A 20,316-nucleotide genomic window follows, 5' to 3' on the forward strand; every position below is an offset into this window, starting at 1 on the left:
CTTGAATTAAATACACACAACTCTCCAGCTATTGTCACATGGCAGTGATTAACCCTCCGCGTGCCAGAGGTGGCCGATCCCTGCACTACAATAACACACTTTCTTCCATCTTAAATAGTTTAACAACTCTACTTTCCGTGGCGTATTTCTCTAGTCCTGTTGCATTAAAGAACTAGTCTGGACATCTAGCAGTAGCCAATGTGTAATCAGTCCTACTTTTCAAATTCAAATTAGACCAAAACCTTTTTATTCAACTAACTTAAAAGAAGGTAGGACTAGTCTTAAAGAAAAAAGCTAGATAATTAATTAGTCTAATCAGTTTATGCATCCGGCCACTGAACTTCTCTGGTAATCATATTCATAGTAGAATATGGTTGTTCTTTCAGAACCAAACTGTGTGTGAATCCTCTATTTATTTTTTTACCCAAACCAGATTTAATCAGTAAAGTTAATTGCACACACAGCCTATCCACTAACCCTAAACTTAACCTTATAGTGTTGGTAGAACACCCTGATGCGGTTGTGAAATTTGTAAATAAAACAAGATTATTGGAGCACATTTTACAAGAAAATACTGTTTCAGTCTTTCTACTGAAAAAAGTGTGTTTAATTCAATGTGTTGCTTGTTATGGAAGCTTGTTTCCGCCACAGAATAAAAATAAAAAAGGTAATTGTGACTTTTTATCTCAGAATTGTGTGTAATAAAGTCAGAATTGCGAGATATAAACTCGCAATTCTGAGGAAAAAATCTGTCTAGAATTGGACTTTATAACTAGCAATTGCAACTTTATATCATGCAATTCTGAGAAAATGTCAGAATCGCAAGGTATAAACTCACAATTGTGTGTTATAAAGTCAGAATTGCAAGAAATAAAGTCACAATTGTGAGAGAAAGTCGCAATTATCTTTTAATTTTTTTATTCTGTGGCGTAAACAAGCTTCCATCTTGTTGATTCTTTATAATTATTTGTGAAATTGACTTGAAAGTTAAAAGTTGATGCTAATCAATCCTACGCCAATTTGTTCACTGTAGATTACCGTTTCTCATGATCAGACCCATCTACTGTTTTTCCGAATGTGGACCGAGTGTATATCAAGCTCTAAACAGAATTGACAACCATGTTCTACAGCTGAGCAGAAGTGCCTCGTCCCAGCAGATCTGGGGTGTGTTTCCCAAAGCCAACTATGGTCGCAAGTCCCGTCGTTCCCAATAGAGTTCAATGGAAATTGTGATCATAGTTGGCCAACGATGCTTTTGGGAAACGCACCCCAGACCGGTCTGGAGTTATTCGAGTCGCTGGACAGCTGAAGGAATCCACAGATGCTTCAACTTCTCAGCCAAATGTCTGAGCATGCAGTAAACGTCTGGGTTTAGATGTATTTTAATGCGAGCTGTTAGCCTGTCGAGCATCATCAATGAAAGCTTTGCGGTTTCCAATGACAGAACTTTGGATAAGTGTGTGGGAACCATTTCACAAAGAAATATCCATGTGTTGGCAACATGGTCTCTTTTAAAACCCAATGACATGTGATTTGGCCAAAGTAGGACATCTTCCTGAATCAACATCCTCTATTGGTTCTGGATAAACAAGCTATTATCCCAGCAAACATCAAAATCACTGCGGGTTAAGGACGTTGTTGAAGCTCTTAAGACTCAAATCTGATTGGTTGATAGGAATGTTGTTCTAGGACCGACAAGGATGTTGGACACTCCTCATCTTAAGAAACATGTTTACTGGGATTTATCCAAGATCAACATCTCTGTAGATGTAGATTAACCCTTCAACTCGGTTCATAGAGCAAAAATTACATCAGAAATCGCAGGAACACAAAAGGCTTTTGCTGGTGCAAGACCTGCAGTTTGCGTGCTTTATCATCACTGTACGAGAATATTTACTGATAGAGCAACAATTACACTAAATATAATGTCCTTTCCTACTAAAAAAGATAACTTGGCACCATGCATAGAAATTAGGGATGCACCGATATGCAAATTTTGGTTGGTATCGACAACCAATAAATCTTTATGTTTGAACGGCGATAACCGATATATTGGCCGATTAATCGAAATCCAAATTTTTATATAATTTTTGAGAGCCTGATTATAAAAACAAAGGCTCACTGTTAAATCCATGTTCCAAGCACACAATTATAATGTTCTCATAATTTTATGTAGCCGATATTTTGCACTTTACTGTATTTTCCATTTTTGAAATGATTCCAATCATATTTCAAGCAATTTAAAACCATCATGTTGAACAGAGCGCATCTGAAGAGTCTCAGCTGAAGGAAATAAAACATTATTTATCGGCTTTAATATATCAGCCAAATGTTCTTATCGGGCCGATAACATCAAAATATATCGGTCAAATGTTCTTATCGGGCCGATAACATCAAAAATATATCGGCCAAATGTTCTTATCGGGCCGATAACATCAAAATATATCGGCCAAATGTTCTTATCGGGCCGATAACATCAAAATATATTGGCCAAATGTTCTTATCGGGCCGATAACATCAAAATATATCGGCCAAATGTTCTTATCGGGCCGATAACATCAAAATATATCGGTCAAATGTTCTTATCGGGCCGATAACATCAAAATATATCGGTCAAATGTTCTTATCGGGCCAATAACATCAAAATATATCGGTCAAATGTTCTTATCGGGCCGATAACGATAACATCAAAATATATCGGTCAAATGTTCTTATCGGGCCGATAACGATAACATCAAAATATATCGGCCAAATGTTCTTATCGGGCCGATAACATCAAAATATATCGTCCAAATGTTCTTATCGGGCCGATAACGATAACACCAAAATATATCGGCCAAATGTTCTTATCGGGCCGATAACATCAAAATATATCGTCCAAATGGCCGATAACGATAACACCAAAATATATCGGCCAAATGTTCTTATCGGGCCGATAACGATAACATCAAAATATATCGTCCAAATGTTCTTATCGGGCCGATAACGATAACCAAAATATATCGTCCAAATGTTCGATAACATCAAAATATATCAGCCAAATGTTCTTATCGGGCCGATAACATCAAAATATATCGGCCGATACCGATATGACGGCCAATATATCGTGCATCCCTTATTAAAATAGGCTGCAAAGAAGTTAAATGCTCTTCATTCAGAAGTACAACAGTATGAGATTTTAAATTTCACTGATTAGCTAAAGATTACTGAACGCTAAACTGAGTTTGTCGTGTTGTGATGAAGGGATCTGTTGGCTATTTACAAGACAACAAGTGAATGGGCAAAATAATCAACGCACCACTTTATGGGTTTAAAAAACATGAGAATACGTCAATATTCATTATGAGTGGAAAAAACAAAAATAGTAGAAATGGATAAAAATGTCAGGAAAGCAAAACGACCCATCTCTCAGTCTCCACTTCAGAACGAGGGAACTGAAAACACACAAGCTTAAGTCACCAGACGACATCTGAATGTATAATGTGATCAATCGCTCAATGTGTTCATGGGAGATTGAACAACAGATGAAATGTGTGGATATACCCGGACACACCACAGAGAACGGCCACGCTTGCATTGCATCCGGATCATTTACTGTGAGAAGACTTGAAGGTGCAGCGGTACGGGCTTTTTGCGGCAAGACTCATTGGAAATGGGTCTAATTTCTTCCTAAGATGTGGAAAGTCTATGGTTATCTTATCGGTACAGTCGGGAACGTACACTGCACCTTCAAGTGCCTCGATGACGGGAATAAATGACCACGGATCAACTCATCGAGGTCTCGTGATGAAAGAAGCCAGGAAAACCAGTCTATCGGTCACAGCAGAGGGAGGAGGTGGAGGGGGAGACAATAAATGGAAATCAGCAAGAAGCACACTGGAGGTTAGGAAAAATACTATATTCTTTATTGAAAAATATTAGTATATGTGGATTTGTGTCATAATAATAATAATAATAATAAGTCCATGCAACAAATAAAACAACATTGATCAATAGCAAGGCCCACCATGCTCAGTACAGGGTTAACAGAACAAAAGCAACATCCAATGAGCAGATGCATCGGCTACAGCACATTACAGTACAGCAGGGTTCATCTTTACTACAGAAAGATTACATTGGAGTCTATTCAATGTAGAATCAAAATAATAATAATAATAATAATGTGATTCATGCACTCAAGTCTATTACCAGAACAAAAGGTAGAGAAACCACAACCAAACAATAGACATTTGCATTGCTCTAATAGAGGATCTCAGTAGCAGTGCAGGAAATCAACATCCCTGCCAAATGGATGGCATTTTGGACGCTGTCAATTTGGACAATTTCGACGCAACGAGCCAATCGGTGTCTGTTGTTTTTTGCTTTTCCTCTTAACATGATTGTGAATGATTGTGTAAAATCAGAAGGCGATGAATGAAGCACACGATATGCAGGTGACTATGGAAGCTTGTTTACGCCACGGAATAAAAACTAGAATTCGCACAACTTTTCTCGCTATTGCAATTCGGCTTTTTAAACTTATTGAAAACTAGAAAAGGTCAGCATTGCGAGATATCGTGGAAGCTTGTTTCCGCCACAGACTATATTTTTCATTTATTTAAATTTAATTATTGTGACTTTTTAGCTTGCAATTCAATTGTGACAATGATATAACATCTCAATTGTGCATTATAAAGTCAGACTTGTGTGATATAAAAGTCGCAATTGTGTTAGTCAGAATTGCGCGATATAAACTCGCAATTGCGAGAAATAAACTAGCAATTCTGACTTTATAACACGCAATTGTGCATTATAAAGTCAGACTTGTGTGATATAAAAGTCGCAATTGTGTGTAAGTCAGAATTGCGATATAAACTCGCAATTGCGAGAAATAAACTAGCATTTCTGACTTTATAACACGCAATTGGGAGATATAAAGTCAGAATTGCGTGATATAAAGTCGCAATTGTGCATTATAAAGTCTGACTTGCGTGATATAAAAGCCGCAAATTGTGTTATAGTCAGAATTGCGTGATATAAAGTCGCAATTGTGCATTATAAAGTCTGACTTGCGTGATATAAAAGTCGCAAATTGCGTTATAGTCAGAATTGCGTGATATAAAGTCGCAACTGTGTGTAATAAAGTCAGAATTGCGTGGTATAAACTCGCAATTGCCAGAAATAAACTAGCAATTCTGACTTTATAACACGCAATTGACCGTTCGCAAAAGCCACGCCCCTTAGTTATTGTTACTACGCCCGTCAAACAATTGAGAACCATAGCCATGGCTGGGTTGAGATCCATACATTAAGTGATTGGTTTTGGAGTAATGCAGCAGACATATCCTCCAGTGCACGACAGAAATATAGACAGAATAGCGCACGGAAGCACATGCACAAAACAGTTTTGTAAAATTATATATCAATCATTTTTATTTGATCATATATCATTTTACAAAACTGTTTTGCGCATGTGCTCCCGCGCGCGCTATTTCAGTCACAACACTGCAATCAGAGGACGCGCTGAAACCATCAACTCTCGATGCGGTTCTCTTCATTCATAACTCGTAGCCCACTGAGAAGAAGGATATATTTGTGTAAATAGTTGTGCAACTGCGCGAACTTTGTTTTGAAGTGTAATGTTTGAGTTCCAGAGGAATGTGTGACTGTGTACCTGTTCAACCACATCAAAGTTTCGTAATTAGTAAGTCCATGCTTTTTCTCTTTTTTTCCTCTTGTTTGCTGACTGATGAGGGGGCCGCAGTGCCGCAGTGAAACGGTGTTTGTACATGTAGCCTATTTTTTAATAATAGTTGCAAGCAATCATAAAATACAGCAAGTTTTAAGCCCGTGCAGACCTCACTGCCACAGGCGCATCATTGCACTATCTTGCTGAAATCGGAATGTTTGACGGAGGTCCTTCTCCTTAGTTACAGTTGCTGAGCTAGGATTGGACGAGAACCGTTCGAGGGCGGGGTTTTGCGAACGGTCAATTGGGAGATATACAGTCATAATTGCACAAGTTTATTCTCTGATTTCTGACTTTATAACCGACAATCGCAAGTTATCACAATTCTGAGAAAAAATGTCAGAATTGCAAGACAAAAAGTCACAATTATCTTTTCTTAATTCAGTGGCAGAAACAAGCTTCCATAAGATATAATGCGCAATTAGCTTTTTTATTTGTATATTCCGTGATGGAAACAAGCTTCCATAGGTGACAGCTATAGGTGTGTGGGTTTGGTGATCATCCAAGCACAAAATGCATCCATTTTACAGGAATTTACATACATGTTGACTACCAAAGCTGGATGGGACATACATGAGTCACTCTTCTAGAGCTACTGATGTGGGTTAAACTACAGCACTTGACATACAGACAGTAGTTCACGCTCTAAATGTGTTAGCTCTGGTTTTAGTGTGTTTGTTCTCAGGAAGGGAGCAGATCTGAGATGTTTGTCGTCTTCTGATGGAAATAGGAAATGAGGAGGGATCAGAACACAGATGATCATTAAAACACAATGATCTGATAATGCAGAATGTAGATTCAGCCTCCATAGACTATGAGACAGGAGATAAGAACAGAAATAAAGCACATGAAATCAAACTATGAGACAGAAGATCAGAAACAGAAATCAAAAAAGCTTCATGAAATCAGTGATGGAGGTAAAGTTAGCAGCTCATCTCGACACAAGTGTCGTGTTTTTCCTCATTAGACAATCAATCAGCACATCGGTGTGTAAATGATTAAGTTCATGAGGTGTATTAAAAATAATAGACTGTTTAAAAAAATCATCTTTTGCCTGACGAAATTCAGATACTGGCATTATGGGTCTTCAACACAAAATCGTACTTATTTAACTGAAATGAGCATTAAATCACTCTAGTAAATTATTGAACTGTTATTTGTTGTCCGTTAAACTCAGGCCTGAATTAGCATCGTTAGCTTTCTGAGGTAAAACCAAACCTCACAAATAATCCTCTACAAATACATACAGCGCTCAAGTACACGATAAAACGAATAGAAAATATATAAAATATACCAAATATCTCTCATATCAGCCAATCAATTGATTTTAAATGTATTTTAAAGTGAAATCTGAAGCTGAAAGCGTCCATCGGGTCAGCTAGCTAACAGATTAACGTTACCTCAGATCCGAATCAAACCTCACTGATTCGCTAAATAAATACCAAATCACCTGTTTATTTAATGAATATCCCCTCAGTATGGACCTAGAGCAGCATATAGATCAGTCATGGGGTTTAATAGTCATGCATTAAACAAGCAAAAGGCCTTAGATGTGATCTTATCGTGATATAAATGTGTTATAAATACCTCTATTTCTCACTGATCCAAAGACGGGAAGAACCAAATATCCGACATGAACTAACACCATCCTTCAGATCGTCTGTTTGATGAATACAGAGTGTAAACGGATAAATAAATAATGTACATTCAGCGGGATCATATGCAGTCAGTCACCGCGAGGACAAAGAGTAGCGGCCGGGGTTCGATTCAGCGAGTCGTTCTGTCGAATCGGTTCATCTTAATGATTCAATTAAACCGATTCACAAAGCGTTTATATCTCTCAAACGATTCAGTGAATCGCGTTCGATAGGAAAGAACCGTCCGAATGAATCGGACTGTCCGAAGCTCGAAAGCAGCAGATTGCAGTTGGAGCGATGGCATTATCTGACCACTAGAGGCGCCACTGTCATGATGAGTACTTGTGTTTACATGCACTCATTTTCGCCAGTCTGACTTCAGATTCTGTAAGTTCTCTAATACGAACCGTATCCAATTCGCATTCATTTACATGTGCATTATGATTTACACACAAAACTTCAATGCATGGATTATTTACTGATGCTGTGAGGACAAAATGATTAGGATGATTAGTGTCAATAACTACACCACAGTTGGTCTAGCTGAGCTTTAATTGCATAAAATCGTTTACAGTTTCCCAGTACCATGTTTCACTGGTTCTCAATAGCATGGTCAACAATGAATTAAAAGGTAAACAGTAAAAAGGAAATATGTTTAAATGCATGACATAAGTTACGAATAGTGCTATTAAACAAAAAAGGCAAAAATAGTTATACAAGTGCTTTGATATTTACACCGTATAAAAATGAACAACAATAAAAATACAAATGAATAGCCTAAAATATACGCACAATAGAATTCAATGCCATACTCTTTGGTTGTTCATATTTGGCCCTTTACTTTTTCCTATGACAATTTGACACAAAAAGATTCATCAGAGCCGTTCACACCGAGGATGATTACTATAGTTCTGGGAATGATTCTAAATGTAATAGCACAGCACAACTATAACGATAACGAACGACACGATATCGTCGGAATCACTTTCACGTTTTTTTTCCCAGCTGATGAACAATAAAAACACTGACATAGTGATCATTATTGGTGTGAACAGGCCTTAAAGTCCGCGTGAACCGGAAGTTGCAAACGACTTTTCTCAAGTGTTGTGACGCATTTCCGAGTGAAAGGGAATATTGAACAGAGGGTTTTACTCCAGCGCTCCTCCTCTCCATCTCTCGCCCACAGCAGAGTAACGGTCTGAGGGGAGTGGCTAAGCGTTTAAACAACCCAAGTTCTCATGCCTACGTCATCAGAAAAAAGAACCATTCCAGACCCGGAAGTAACTTTTCAGACTTTGATTAAAGATAACTTCGGCAAACAATTTTTTTCCGTGTATTAACTTGCACGGATTAATTGTTCACCACAAGACTAGTAATATCCGCTAACAAAGTAAATAGGGTCAATTTTGATTTCATGCCGACTTTAAAACACAGAAATAAAGTAAAGTTTGCAATGCAAAACTGTTGTAGCGGTTTCATTTCACATCTGAAGAAATATAACACTGCTTGCATATGTTGGTTACCGCACTTCTACTATTATAACCAGATGGAAATGTTGGTTCGGAGCATTTGATGGATCGGGATGCAAAGGCTCAGATCTATCGAGAGGGAATACAGCAAACTGGATTCTGGGTCGTCTGACTGAAAGGCTCACTGGTCAGAGTTTGATATCTTCTTAACTTTTAGTGAGTGATTTCTACATGTTGCTATGCCGTACCGTTCCCAGCGCTCTCTGACGCTACATTAACTAAAGTAGGAACCTGTAGTTGTACACACACTCTTAAAAATAAAGGAGGTTTATCGGCATCGATGGTGAAGAACCTTGAACATCCAGGGAAACTGTTAGATAAGGCATTAATGTTAATGAATGATGTCTTAATGTAGTGTTACCAACTAAACAGGAGATAAAACGTGTTTTATTTGACTTAATTGACTGTCCTTTTATTTAATCCAAAACTGCGTTCATATTTAAAAGGCCTTTTAAACTAGATACAACGAACCGCACATGATACCACTTTAGGGGCCGTTCACGTATCGCGTTTTATGCGCGTGCAAATTCAGTGAGAAGCACTTCAAAGCATCTCAACAGGTCATGTAACAGGCTTGTTTTTGTCACATGACCTGTTGAGATGCATTGAAGTGCTTCTCACTGAATTTGCACGCGCATAAAACGCGATATGTGAACGGCCCCTAAAGTGGTATCATGTGCGGTTCGTTGTATCTAGTTTAAAAGACCTTTTAAATATGAACGCAGTTTTGGATTAAATAAAAGGACAGTCAATTAAGTCAAATAAAACACGTTTTATCTCCTGTTTAGTTGGTAACACTACATTAAGACATCATTCATTAACATTAATGCCTTATCTAACATCAATACATTGAGTGAACAATACATTTTTACAACATTAATGTATGTTTGTGAATGTTATTTAATACAAACACTTGATTGTTCATGAACAGTTAAAACTTTTGATTTTAAAAATATAAGATCGGATCAGATCGGATCGAATCGAATCGAATAATGATAATCGATTCAAGATCTTGAGAATCGGAATCGAATCGATTCTTGAAATTTGAATCGATACCCAGCACTATCTCTGAGTGAGTGAGTGAGTGGAGGCGGGGCTCATTTGCATATTCATAGCACCGCGCATACTAAATGAGGCAAGGGTGTCGAGTTACATTTATGAAGAATTTTTTTCTAGGAAAAAAACATTTAAATATGTAAATTTGGTGATCAAAGATAAATTTAAGGGATAAAATGATTGACTTTAAAATGTTCTTCACACCATAAAAAAATGAAGAAATGTTCACTGAAAGGTTCTTTCGGGAACCAAAAATTGTTCTTCTATTCGAGGCCCTTCCCTTTAGGACCTTTATTTTTAAGAGTGTATAAATAATATGGTCAAATCCATAATGTCTGTAAGGAAAGAGTCACGTTACACTGTCCAATATCTGTGGAGCGCAGACATGTAGTCACTGCAGTATGAATATTGCTGCACTTATATTGCACAGTCTGTGGTTCCGGCATTATGTTGATTCTATTTGGGAGGAATGTTTGTGGAAAAGCTTTGCATGTTCCTGTAAAACTCCTCCGTTCACCGCAGGGGTTCAGTCTCGCTGTGTGCTGCCGTAGTGATTCGAGGAATCTGACGTTTCCTGAAGGCTCGTGTGGGAAATCCCCTCGTCTTTATTCGACACACACTTAGCGGTGAAGAGATCCGACACAAAGAACACCTGCGATGTGAAGGTGAACAATGATCAAACTGCACGTCTGGGCTGGTTTTATATTAAAGGGATAGTTCACCCAAAAATGAAAATGATCCCATGATTTACTCACCCTGAAGCCATCCTAGTGTATATGACACTTCTGTCAGACGAACACAATCTGAGTTAACCCCCTGGAGCACTTTATCATGGACAGATGCACTTTTATCATGGATAGATGCACTTTTATGATGGACAGATGCACTTTTATGATGGACAGATGCACTTTTATGATGGATAGATGCACTTTTATGATGGATAGATGCACTTTTATCATGGATAGATGCACTTTTATGATGGACAGATGCACTTTTATCATGGATAGATGCACTTTTATCATGGATAGATGCACTTTTATGATGGATAGATGCACTTTTATGATGGATAGATGCACTTTTATGATGGACAGATGCACTTTTATGATGGATAGATGCACTTTTATGATGGACAGATGCACTTTTATGATGGATAGATGCACTTTTATCATGGATAGATGCACTTTTATGATGGATAGATGCACTTTTATGATGGATAGATGCACTTTTATGATGGATAGATGCACTTTTATCATGGATAGATGCACTTTTATCATGGATAGATGCACTTTTATCATGGATAGATGCACTTTTATGATGGACAGATGCACTTTTATCATGGATAGATGCACTTTTATCATGGATAGATGCACTTTTATGATGGATAGATGCACTTTTATGATGGATAGATGCACTTTTATGATGGACAGATGCACTTTTATGATGGATAGATGCACTTTTATGATGGACAGATGCACTTTTATGATGGATAGATGCACTTTTATCATGGATAGATGCACTTTTATGATGGATAGATGCACTTTTATGATGGATAGATGCACTTTTATGATGGACAGATGCACTTTTATGATGGATAGATGCACTTTTATGATGTAAATAAAACTTTTATGATGGATAAATGCACTTTTATGATGGATAGATGCACTTTTATGATGGACAGATGCACTTTTATGATGGATAGATGCACTTTTATGATGGATAGATGCACTTTTATGATGGACAGATGCACTTTTATGATGGACAGATGCACTTTTATGATAGAGATGCACATTTATGATGGATAGATGCACTTTTATCATGGATAGATGCACTTTTATGATGGACAGATGCACTTTTATGATGGACAGATGCACTTTTATGATGGATAGATGCACTTTTATGATGGATAGATGCACTTTTATCATGGATAGATGCACTTTTATGATGGACAGATGCACTTTTATCATGGATAGATGCACTTTTATCATGGATAGATGCACTTTTATGATGGATAGATGCACTTTTATGATGGATAGATGCACTTTTATGATGGACAGATGCACTTTTATGATGGATAGATGCACTTTTATGATGGACAGATGCACTTTTATGATGGATAGATGCACTTTTATCATGGATAGATGCACTTTTATGATGGATAGATGCACTTTTATGATGGATAGATGCACTTTTATGATGGATAGATGCACTTTTATCATGGATAGATGCACTTTTATCATGGATAGATGCACTTTTATGATGGACAGATGCACTTTTATCATGGATAGATGCACTTTTATCATGGATAGATGCACTTTTATCATGGATAGATGCACTTTTATGATGGATAGATGCACTTTTATGATGGACAGATGCACTTTTATGATGGATAGATGCACTTTTATGATGGACAGATGCACTTTTATGATGGATAGATGCACTTTTATCATGGATAGATGCACTTTTATGATGGATAGATGCACTTTTATGATGGATAGATGCACTTTTATGATGGATAGATGCACTTTTATGATGGACAGATGCACTTTTATGATGGATAGATGCACTTTTATGATGTAAATAAAACTTTTATGATGGATAAATGCACTTTTATGATGGATAGATGCACTTTTATGATGGACAGATGCACTTTTATGATGGATAGATGCACTTTTATGATGGATAGATGCACTTTTATGATGGACAGATGCACTTTTATGATGGACAGATGCACTTTTATGATAGAGATGCACATTTATGATGGACAGATGCACTTTTATGATGGACAGATGCACTTTTATGATGGACAGATGCACTTTTATGATGATAGATGCACTTTTATGATGGACAGATGCACTTTTATGATGGACAGATGCACTTTTATGATGGATAGATGCACTTTTATGATGGACAGATGCACTTTTATGATGGACAGATGCACTTTTATGATGGACAGATGCACTTTTATGATGGATAGATGCACTTTTATGATGGACAGATGCACTTTTATGATGGACAGATGCACTTTTATGATGGACAGATGCACTTTTAAGATGGACAGATGCACTTTTATGATGGATAGATGCACTTTTATGATGGACAGATGCACTTTTATGATGGATAGATGCACTTTTATGATGGACAGATGCACTTTTATGATGGACAGATGCACTTTTATGATGGACAGATGCACTTTTATGATGGATAGATGCACTTTTATGATGGACAGATGCACTTTTATGATGGATAGATGCACTTTTATGATGGACAGATGCACTTTTATGATGGACAGATGCACTTTTATGATGGACAGATGCACTTTTATGATGGACAGATGCACTTTTATGATGGACAGATGCACTTTTATGATGGACAGATGCACTTTTATGATGATAGATGCACTTTTATGATGATAGATGCACTTTTATGATGGATAGATGCATTTTTATGATGGACAGATGCACTTTTATGATGGATAGATGCACTTTTATGATGGATAGATGCACTTTTATGATGATAGATGCACTTTTATGATGGACAGATGCACTTTTATGATGGACAGATGCCCTTTTATGATGGACAGATGCACTTTTATGATGGATGGATGCACTTTTATGATGGATAGATGCACTTTTATGATGGATAGATGCACTTTTATGATGGATAGATGCACTTTTATGATGATAGATGCACTTTTATGATGATAGATGCACTTTTATGATGGACAGATGCACTTTTATGATGGATAGATGCACTTTTATGATGATAGATGCACTTTTATGATGGACAGATGCACTTTTATGATGGACAGATGCCCTTTTATGATGGACAGATGCACTTTTATGATGGATGGATGCACTTTTATGATGGATAGATGCACCTTTATGGACTTCAGAACAGAAACGGTCATTCACTGCCATTATAAAGTTTGGAAGAGCCAGGACATGTTTTAATATAACTCTGATTGTGTTCGTCTGACAGAAGAAGGTCATATACACTAGGATGGCTTGAGGATGAGTAAATAATGGGCTAATTAATAGCCGTACGGCACGCGTTGATGAAATCACTTACAGTAAACAGCGCCACGGCGGCTCCCTGTACGAGTCCGGTGAGAACGTCACTCCAGTGGTGTTTATAATCCGAGACGCGGGAAAGACCCACATACAGAGAAGCGGCGAAAAACGAGACCTGGAGAGTCGGCCGCACCAGCCGAGCCCATCGAGCCCTCAGTCTGGACTGCAGGTACAGCTGCACACAGCAAACATACTGCACATTAGCAGAAATCAATCCATAAAAACTTAAGGCAACACAATACTACAAACTAATAGATGTTACCATACCACCCCAGATGAGTAATCACTGTACATCAAGACTATTGTTTTGTATTATAAGTTTTCTGAAGTGCTATATTTGAATATGCAAATGAGGCATTATCTAAACAAGTTTATATCTCGCAATTCTGACTTTTTTTCTCACGATTGCAAGTTTATATCTCACTTTAATTCTGACTTTATAACACGCAATTGTGAGAAACAAAGTCAGAATCGCAATTACCTTCTTTATTTTTTATTCTGTGGCGGAAACAAGCTTCCATAGAAAATACTGTAAACAGACCAAATATTTAGGAGTAGATGTTGTATATATCAGGAGAACAATATATGAACAAACCTTCAGAATATAGATATGAATAAAACTGTAAAGTTTGGTGTGTGTAAAAGTGATGAAGTGATTTCTGACTCAAACTCACCGCCTTTAAAGACTGAAATCTACAGACAAGTGCAATGAAATAAAGATTAAATGTGTATTTTGCATGTTTTCTTTCCATGTTATGAAGTGAAATAGACCAGCGGTTGGCCTGTAGTGTCTCACCTTACATTGGATGAAATATTCTCATAAGAACACACTTACAGCGAGGAACAGCATACAGTACATGGAGAACGATGAGTGACCAGAATAAAAGGAAAGCCTGTAAGTAGAAGATTGTACATCATTATTAGTAAATTGCATTGTTGTATAGCCTAAATCAAACAATGCACTTGATAAAACAAAGTCATATTGCATGAGAACATCAGAAGTGCTCTGTGAGATTGGCGCATTTCCATTACAGATTTGCGCAAAACTTTTGCGATTTTTTTTCCAAATGTTGACAAAAAACTATTGCGAAATCAGGGCGTTTCCATTAACCGATGTTATGCGACTAACACTTTTTGCTCAATTTTTTTCCTCTCGCGATCAGTCATTCCAACAATCATGGCGACGGATATTGGTAGGTTTACGTTTATCCAGCCGCCGCACTGGCCATTATTATTAATGTGTGTTATCCAATCATTAATGGCGAGGAAAGCCTCTTATACTGCGAGTTTCTGTGTTTCTCCCTCAGTTCTGCTTCGAGGTCGTGATGTGGCGTTTCTGTGAGGTTTAGAATCCAGTATTCCTGTAATTATTTTGTCTTTCATGAGTTTAATAAAGAACTCCGTCTCGTCTTCTGTCCAAACACACGCGTCCTCTACGCCAGGCGACTGTACATGCGCAAAAACTGTTTCCATCGCAGATTTGCGAAATATTTATTTTTCGAATTGCCTGAAAAACCCTCATGTGAGCGTAAGAAAGTTTTTGCGATAAATGGGAATTTTTGCTAAATTTGGCGCATTTTCAATTCGCGCAATTGACTCTTCGCAGGGAGCTTGATTGACAGGTGATCTGACCCATCATACTTCGCCATCCGCCATTTTGTCCACCAAAGCGGTCAGGAGAGTTAGTAGATTAACATGTGAGGATTTGAGCTTGAGAAGCGGAGTGTACTGACGTCTCTCCGCGGTTAAAACAACATTCCTTCTGATGTTCATTCATGTTTATTTGATGCTATAAATGAACTAGAAGGAAGAGATGATCGGTTCACGAGCGGCTTTAACTGAGCGATCTGTCACACACATTAAAGAGCCACAAAACGCTATTTATTGTTTACATTTCTTTTAAAAAATGACCACATTTGAAAGTTGAGACTTTGTTTAATATGTTTAATATCAAAAGTAACGAAAAGTGACTTGATCTGTGTCTGTCAGCGTGTTGTCAGTCTCCTCTCTGCTCCGCGATGTGTTTTTCACTGCGTGAGAACATGTGTGTGTGAGAGAGGCGTGGCTTGTCGGACATAGCGACAGTAACTAAGGATGTTTGCGAACGGTCAGTTTGAAGGGTAATGTAAAGGCGGCTGCTTCTCTCACCGGCCTTCATTGGTGAGGCGTGGGTCTCCAGTGCAGGTGAAGTTCTCGATGTAACCGGACGCGCAGTCGACGAGGCCCCAGTGCGGTTTGCAGACGGCCAGAAAGTGCGGCCTCAGGCGGCCGATGGTGTATTTGGCGATGTCGGTCAGCGACTGGCTCAGCGCCGCGCCGAACACGAAGGATCCCACGGCCTTGTACACACACACTATATATTCATAAGTTAAAGACGCTCTGGACCTCAGATAGATCGAGAAACACTCGCCGAAGATGATCTGTGTGAACAGAACGAGTGTCAAATGTACCGAAGCTTGGAAAAAACATGAGTTGGAACATCAATTGGAAAATTGAGCATGTTAATTGTTATTGTATGAAGGTTATTGATGTGAAAACTGAAGCTGTACTGGTTTAATAACGCAGTCGAAGGCTTACCAGCAGCAGAGCGAGAGGAATCGTTAAGCCCATCAGTAACTGGTAAGATATGGTGTCTTCTTTAAACGGGTACTTGATGGAGTCGTCGCTGCAAAAAAAACCTCTTTTGAACGGCGTGTGCCGAATATTCAAGACCGCGAATGGAAGTCCAGCTGCAAAAGAAGAACGTCAGGCCTGTTTACAGTCAAACCAAACATCATTCAGACTCCAGATATGATTATTGATATGTTCCACTAGTGTGCTCAGGACACTATAGTAGATCTCTGTACGTGAGGAGAGCAGAATACAGTAAACTGGGACATATTATACCCAGATATTCTTCATACAGAGACTACCAGTAACACTGATCGGGACACTGTGAGCTGGTCATGTTCTGCTGAAGTGTGTGTGTGTAACTGCTAATGCTCTTTACACACACACTGAACACACACACACACACACACACTGAACACACACACACACACACACACTGAACACACACACACACACACACACACACACTGAACACACTGAAGCATTGCTTGGTCACTGGTGGAGCTAAACTGGTATTATCTAACTGTGTAGTTCAATTTACCAGCTGACAAATATTCAGTGTGTGTGTGTGTGTGTGTGTGTGTGTGTGTGTGTGTGTGTGTGTGTGTGTGTGTGTGTGTGTGTGTGTGTGTGAGTGTGTGTGTGTGAGTGAGTGTGTGTGAGTGAGTGTGTGTGTGTGTGTGTAACTGCTAATGCTCTTCTTACACACACACTGAACACAATGAAGCATTGCTTGGTCACTGGTTGAGCTAAACTGGTATTATCTAATTGTGTAGTTAAATTTACCAGCTGACAGATATTCAGTGTGTGTGTGTGTGTGTGTGTGTGTGTGTGTGTGTGTGTGTGTGTGTGTGTGTGAGACAGTCTAACAGAAGGATGGACAAAACCTGTCAGATATCAACTGAGTTCTGCTCATATTTTATCACCATTTTATAAACTATAGCGAATAAACTGATAATGTGAGAAATGTTGAAGGTCTGGATAATGTTGGTTAGACTGTTATTATTATCCCGTTCCAAGACATGGCATAGAAGAAATAATCCAACTAGCAGACAGACTGTTACATGTTTCTTCACTGGTGAACTTTATTTTATGTTAGACGTACATGTACACAGTAAAAACGTGTTGGGTTATTTTTTTAACCCACCCGTTGGGTTACGCATATTGGATCATTATGTTGGGTTTTTTCATTTTCATGGACTCATTACATGCAAAGTGAGATATTTCAAGCCTTTATTTGTTATAATTTTGATGATTATGGCTTACAGATTATGAAAACCTTTTCACAATATTCTAATTTTGAATTTGGGGTTTTCATAATCTGTAAGCCATAATCATCACAATTATAACAAATAAAGGCTTGAAATATCTCACTTTGCATGTAATGAGTCTATATAATATATTAGTTTCACCTTTTAAGTTGAATTACTGAAATAAATGAACTTTTGCACCATATTCTGATTTCTCCAGTTTCTCCTGTGTGTGTTTACACTGTTTTAACTCATCAAACAGAGAGTGTCTCAGTGCACATTCACCATTATGCTTGATAATCAAATGACTTCACAAGATTTAATTAAATAAAGTGTTAAACAATAGAGCACAGTAAAAAAAGTTTGGGTTATTATATATTTTTTAACCCAACCGTTGGGTTACACATATTGGGTCATTATGTTGGGTTATTTTCCATAAAATGTTGGGTCATTTTTTGGGTCAAACATCGTTGGATAATTTTTCTTATATATAATTAGAGAGGAACAGAGTGTCTCAGTGCACATTCAGCTTGATAATCAAATAACTTCACATTATTTAAATCAAGTGTTCAACAATAGCGTTAAACAAAGGCTCTGTATTCGGTCTCGCCAGACTAGCCTTATTATTCTAGCATTACATCCAATCCACTTTCATTGGGAATCACAGTCTCTTGCCCACAAACATTCTATGCATTTCTATTCATGATCTAATAATGCATATAACATTGAGCTAAGTAAGCTAACACAAATATGAGACCCTGGAGCACAAACCCAGTCTGGAGCCGCACGGGTATATCTGTGGCAATAGCAACTATACATCGTATGGGTCAAAATTATCCATTTTTCTTTTATGCCACAAAAATCATGAGGATATTAAGATCATGTTCCATGAAGATATTTAGTAAATGTCCTACCGTAAATATATAAAACATGTATTTTTGTGAGTGAATGCAGCACAATCGTGAACATAAATGCACAACTTTAAAGGAGATTTTCTCAATGTTTACATTTTTTTGCTCCTCAGATTCCAGATTTTCAATAGTTGTGTCTCGACCAAATATTGTCCTATCCTAACACACCACACATCAATGGAGAGATTATTTATTCAGCTTTAGATGATGTGAACATCTCAATTTAAAAAAATGTACCCTTATGACTGGTTTTGTGGTCCAGGGTCACATATGTTCAAACATTTAGCAAACGTTTCTATTATGTTATGAAAACGCTACTTTCTAAATGTTTAAAATAAAACGGTGCAAACGTTTTATTGTATCATTCTTCAAACATTATGTTACTTTTAAATGTTCTATGAACGTTCTGAAACAAGTCGTAACATTTAAAAAACGTTAGACGACTAAACTAAAACATTTAAGACAAAAACGTTCCAATTTAAGACAAAAACGTTCCATGACCGATGTATAAATAATGTTTTTGAGAATATTATTGACCAGATGACTCTGAAAGAACGTTCTACTAACGTTACTGGAATAACGTTTGTTCTTAACGTCGTTTCTTTTTCCAGAACGTTTGCTAAAATGTTACTGTGCTTTTACTAAACGTGTGTGAATGTAAACGCAACTTATCTGTGAGCACTTACTCTTATCTCGCCTCATAAAAGAACTAGATTACACTTTTTTGAAGGTGTCATTGTTACAGTGTAATTATACATGTAAGTACAGAGTAATAATAATGAACTACATGTACTTGCTATAGGGTTAGGGCTGGAAACGGGGGTTGGTTGAGGGTTGTAATTAAGCATAATTTATAGTTATTACTACAGTAACTACATGTAACATGTGCAACAAGGACACATTAAAATAAAGTGTTACAAATAAATATGTCTTTACAAACTTCTGCACTTTTCTGGGTGTAATAATAAGATTTTGTAGGCCTATTTCATAACACATGTAAATGTAATCATGTTTGTAACGCTTCTCTAATATTCACTGTGCGGAGCGGCAACATTGTAGCAGATTTGTAGAGTTGCAACATTGTAGCGGTTTCGCGGCTGAGAAACATTGTTACATTCAACAGATCTATGGGAATCTGAATAACGCCGATCAAATGAAGAAAATGATCCGCTAAGGCTAATTAAAGAGGCAAACCGAGGCCAGAGGAGTGTGTGTGTGTGTGTGTGTGTGTGTGTGTGTGTGTGTGTGTGTGTGTGTGTGTGTGTGTGTGTGTGAACTCTTACCGAGCAGCAGACAGCCGGCGTCCACACAAATGCTCCAGAGTCCTTTAGTCTCGAACATTCTCAGTTCCGCGAACACACTGGAGTCTTTGAAGAACTTACAGTTGAGCATTTATCTTCATCAGATAAAACAATTAAAGATGTGCGACGCTATTCACTTATTATTAACAGGAGCACATTAGTTACGCTGTGGATAATCTGATCATCGAGCGAGAAACAACAACACCCGGCTGAGTTTCGCGTTC

At 37.8% G+C, this 20,316-nt stretch overlaps 1 protein-coding gene and 1 long non-coding RNA gene across 2 annotated transcripts in view; both read right to left on the minus strand.

Moving 5' to 3' along the window:
* Nucleotides 1-3,888: 3,888 nt before the first annotated feature.
* Nucleotides 3,889-7,510, minus strand: LOC307011193. Its single transcript, XR_013800367.1, has 2 exons — nt 7,316-7,510; nt 3,889-6,540 (listed from the first exon to the last, which is right to left on the minus strand). It is a non-coding gene; the product is annotated as an uncharacterized lncRNA (long non-coding RNA).
* Nucleotides 7,511-7,900: 390 nt separating this feature from the next.
* plpp1b (phospholipid phosphatase 1b) overlaps nt 7,901-20,316 on the minus strand; it is a 12,517-nt gene continuing 101 nt past the window's right edge. Inside the window, exons 1-7 of the mRNA XM_079636599.1 lie at nt 20,075-20,316; nt 16,598-16,749; nt 16,169-16,440; nt 14,856-14,913; nt 14,019-14,195; nt 8,612-10,602; nt 7,901-8,349 (exon numbers count right to left, since the gene is read on the minus strand). The exon at nt 20,075-20,316 is cut by the window's right edge and continues 101 nt beyond it. Of these exons, the coding sequence (XP_079492725.1) occupies nt 10,477-10,602; nt 14,019-14,195; nt 14,856-14,913; nt 16,169-16,440; nt 16,598-16,749; nt 20,075-20,183 (894 nt within the window). The 5' untranslated portion in view covers nt 20,184-20,316 and the 3' untranslated portion in view covers nt 7,901-8,349; nt 8,612-10,476. The remainder of the gene's footprint in view (nt 8,350-8,611; nt 10,603-14,018; nt 14,196-14,855; nt 14,914-16,168; nt 16,441-16,597; nt 16,750-20,074) is intronic.

The sequence above is a fragment of the Phoxinus phoxinus genome (genome assembly GCF_949152265.1).
Source record: "Phoxinus phoxinus genome assembly, chromosome: 15".
Taxonomy (NCBI): domain Eukaryota; kingdom Metazoa; phylum Chordata; class Actinopteri; order Cypriniformes; family Leuciscidae; genus Phoxinus; species Phoxinus phoxinus.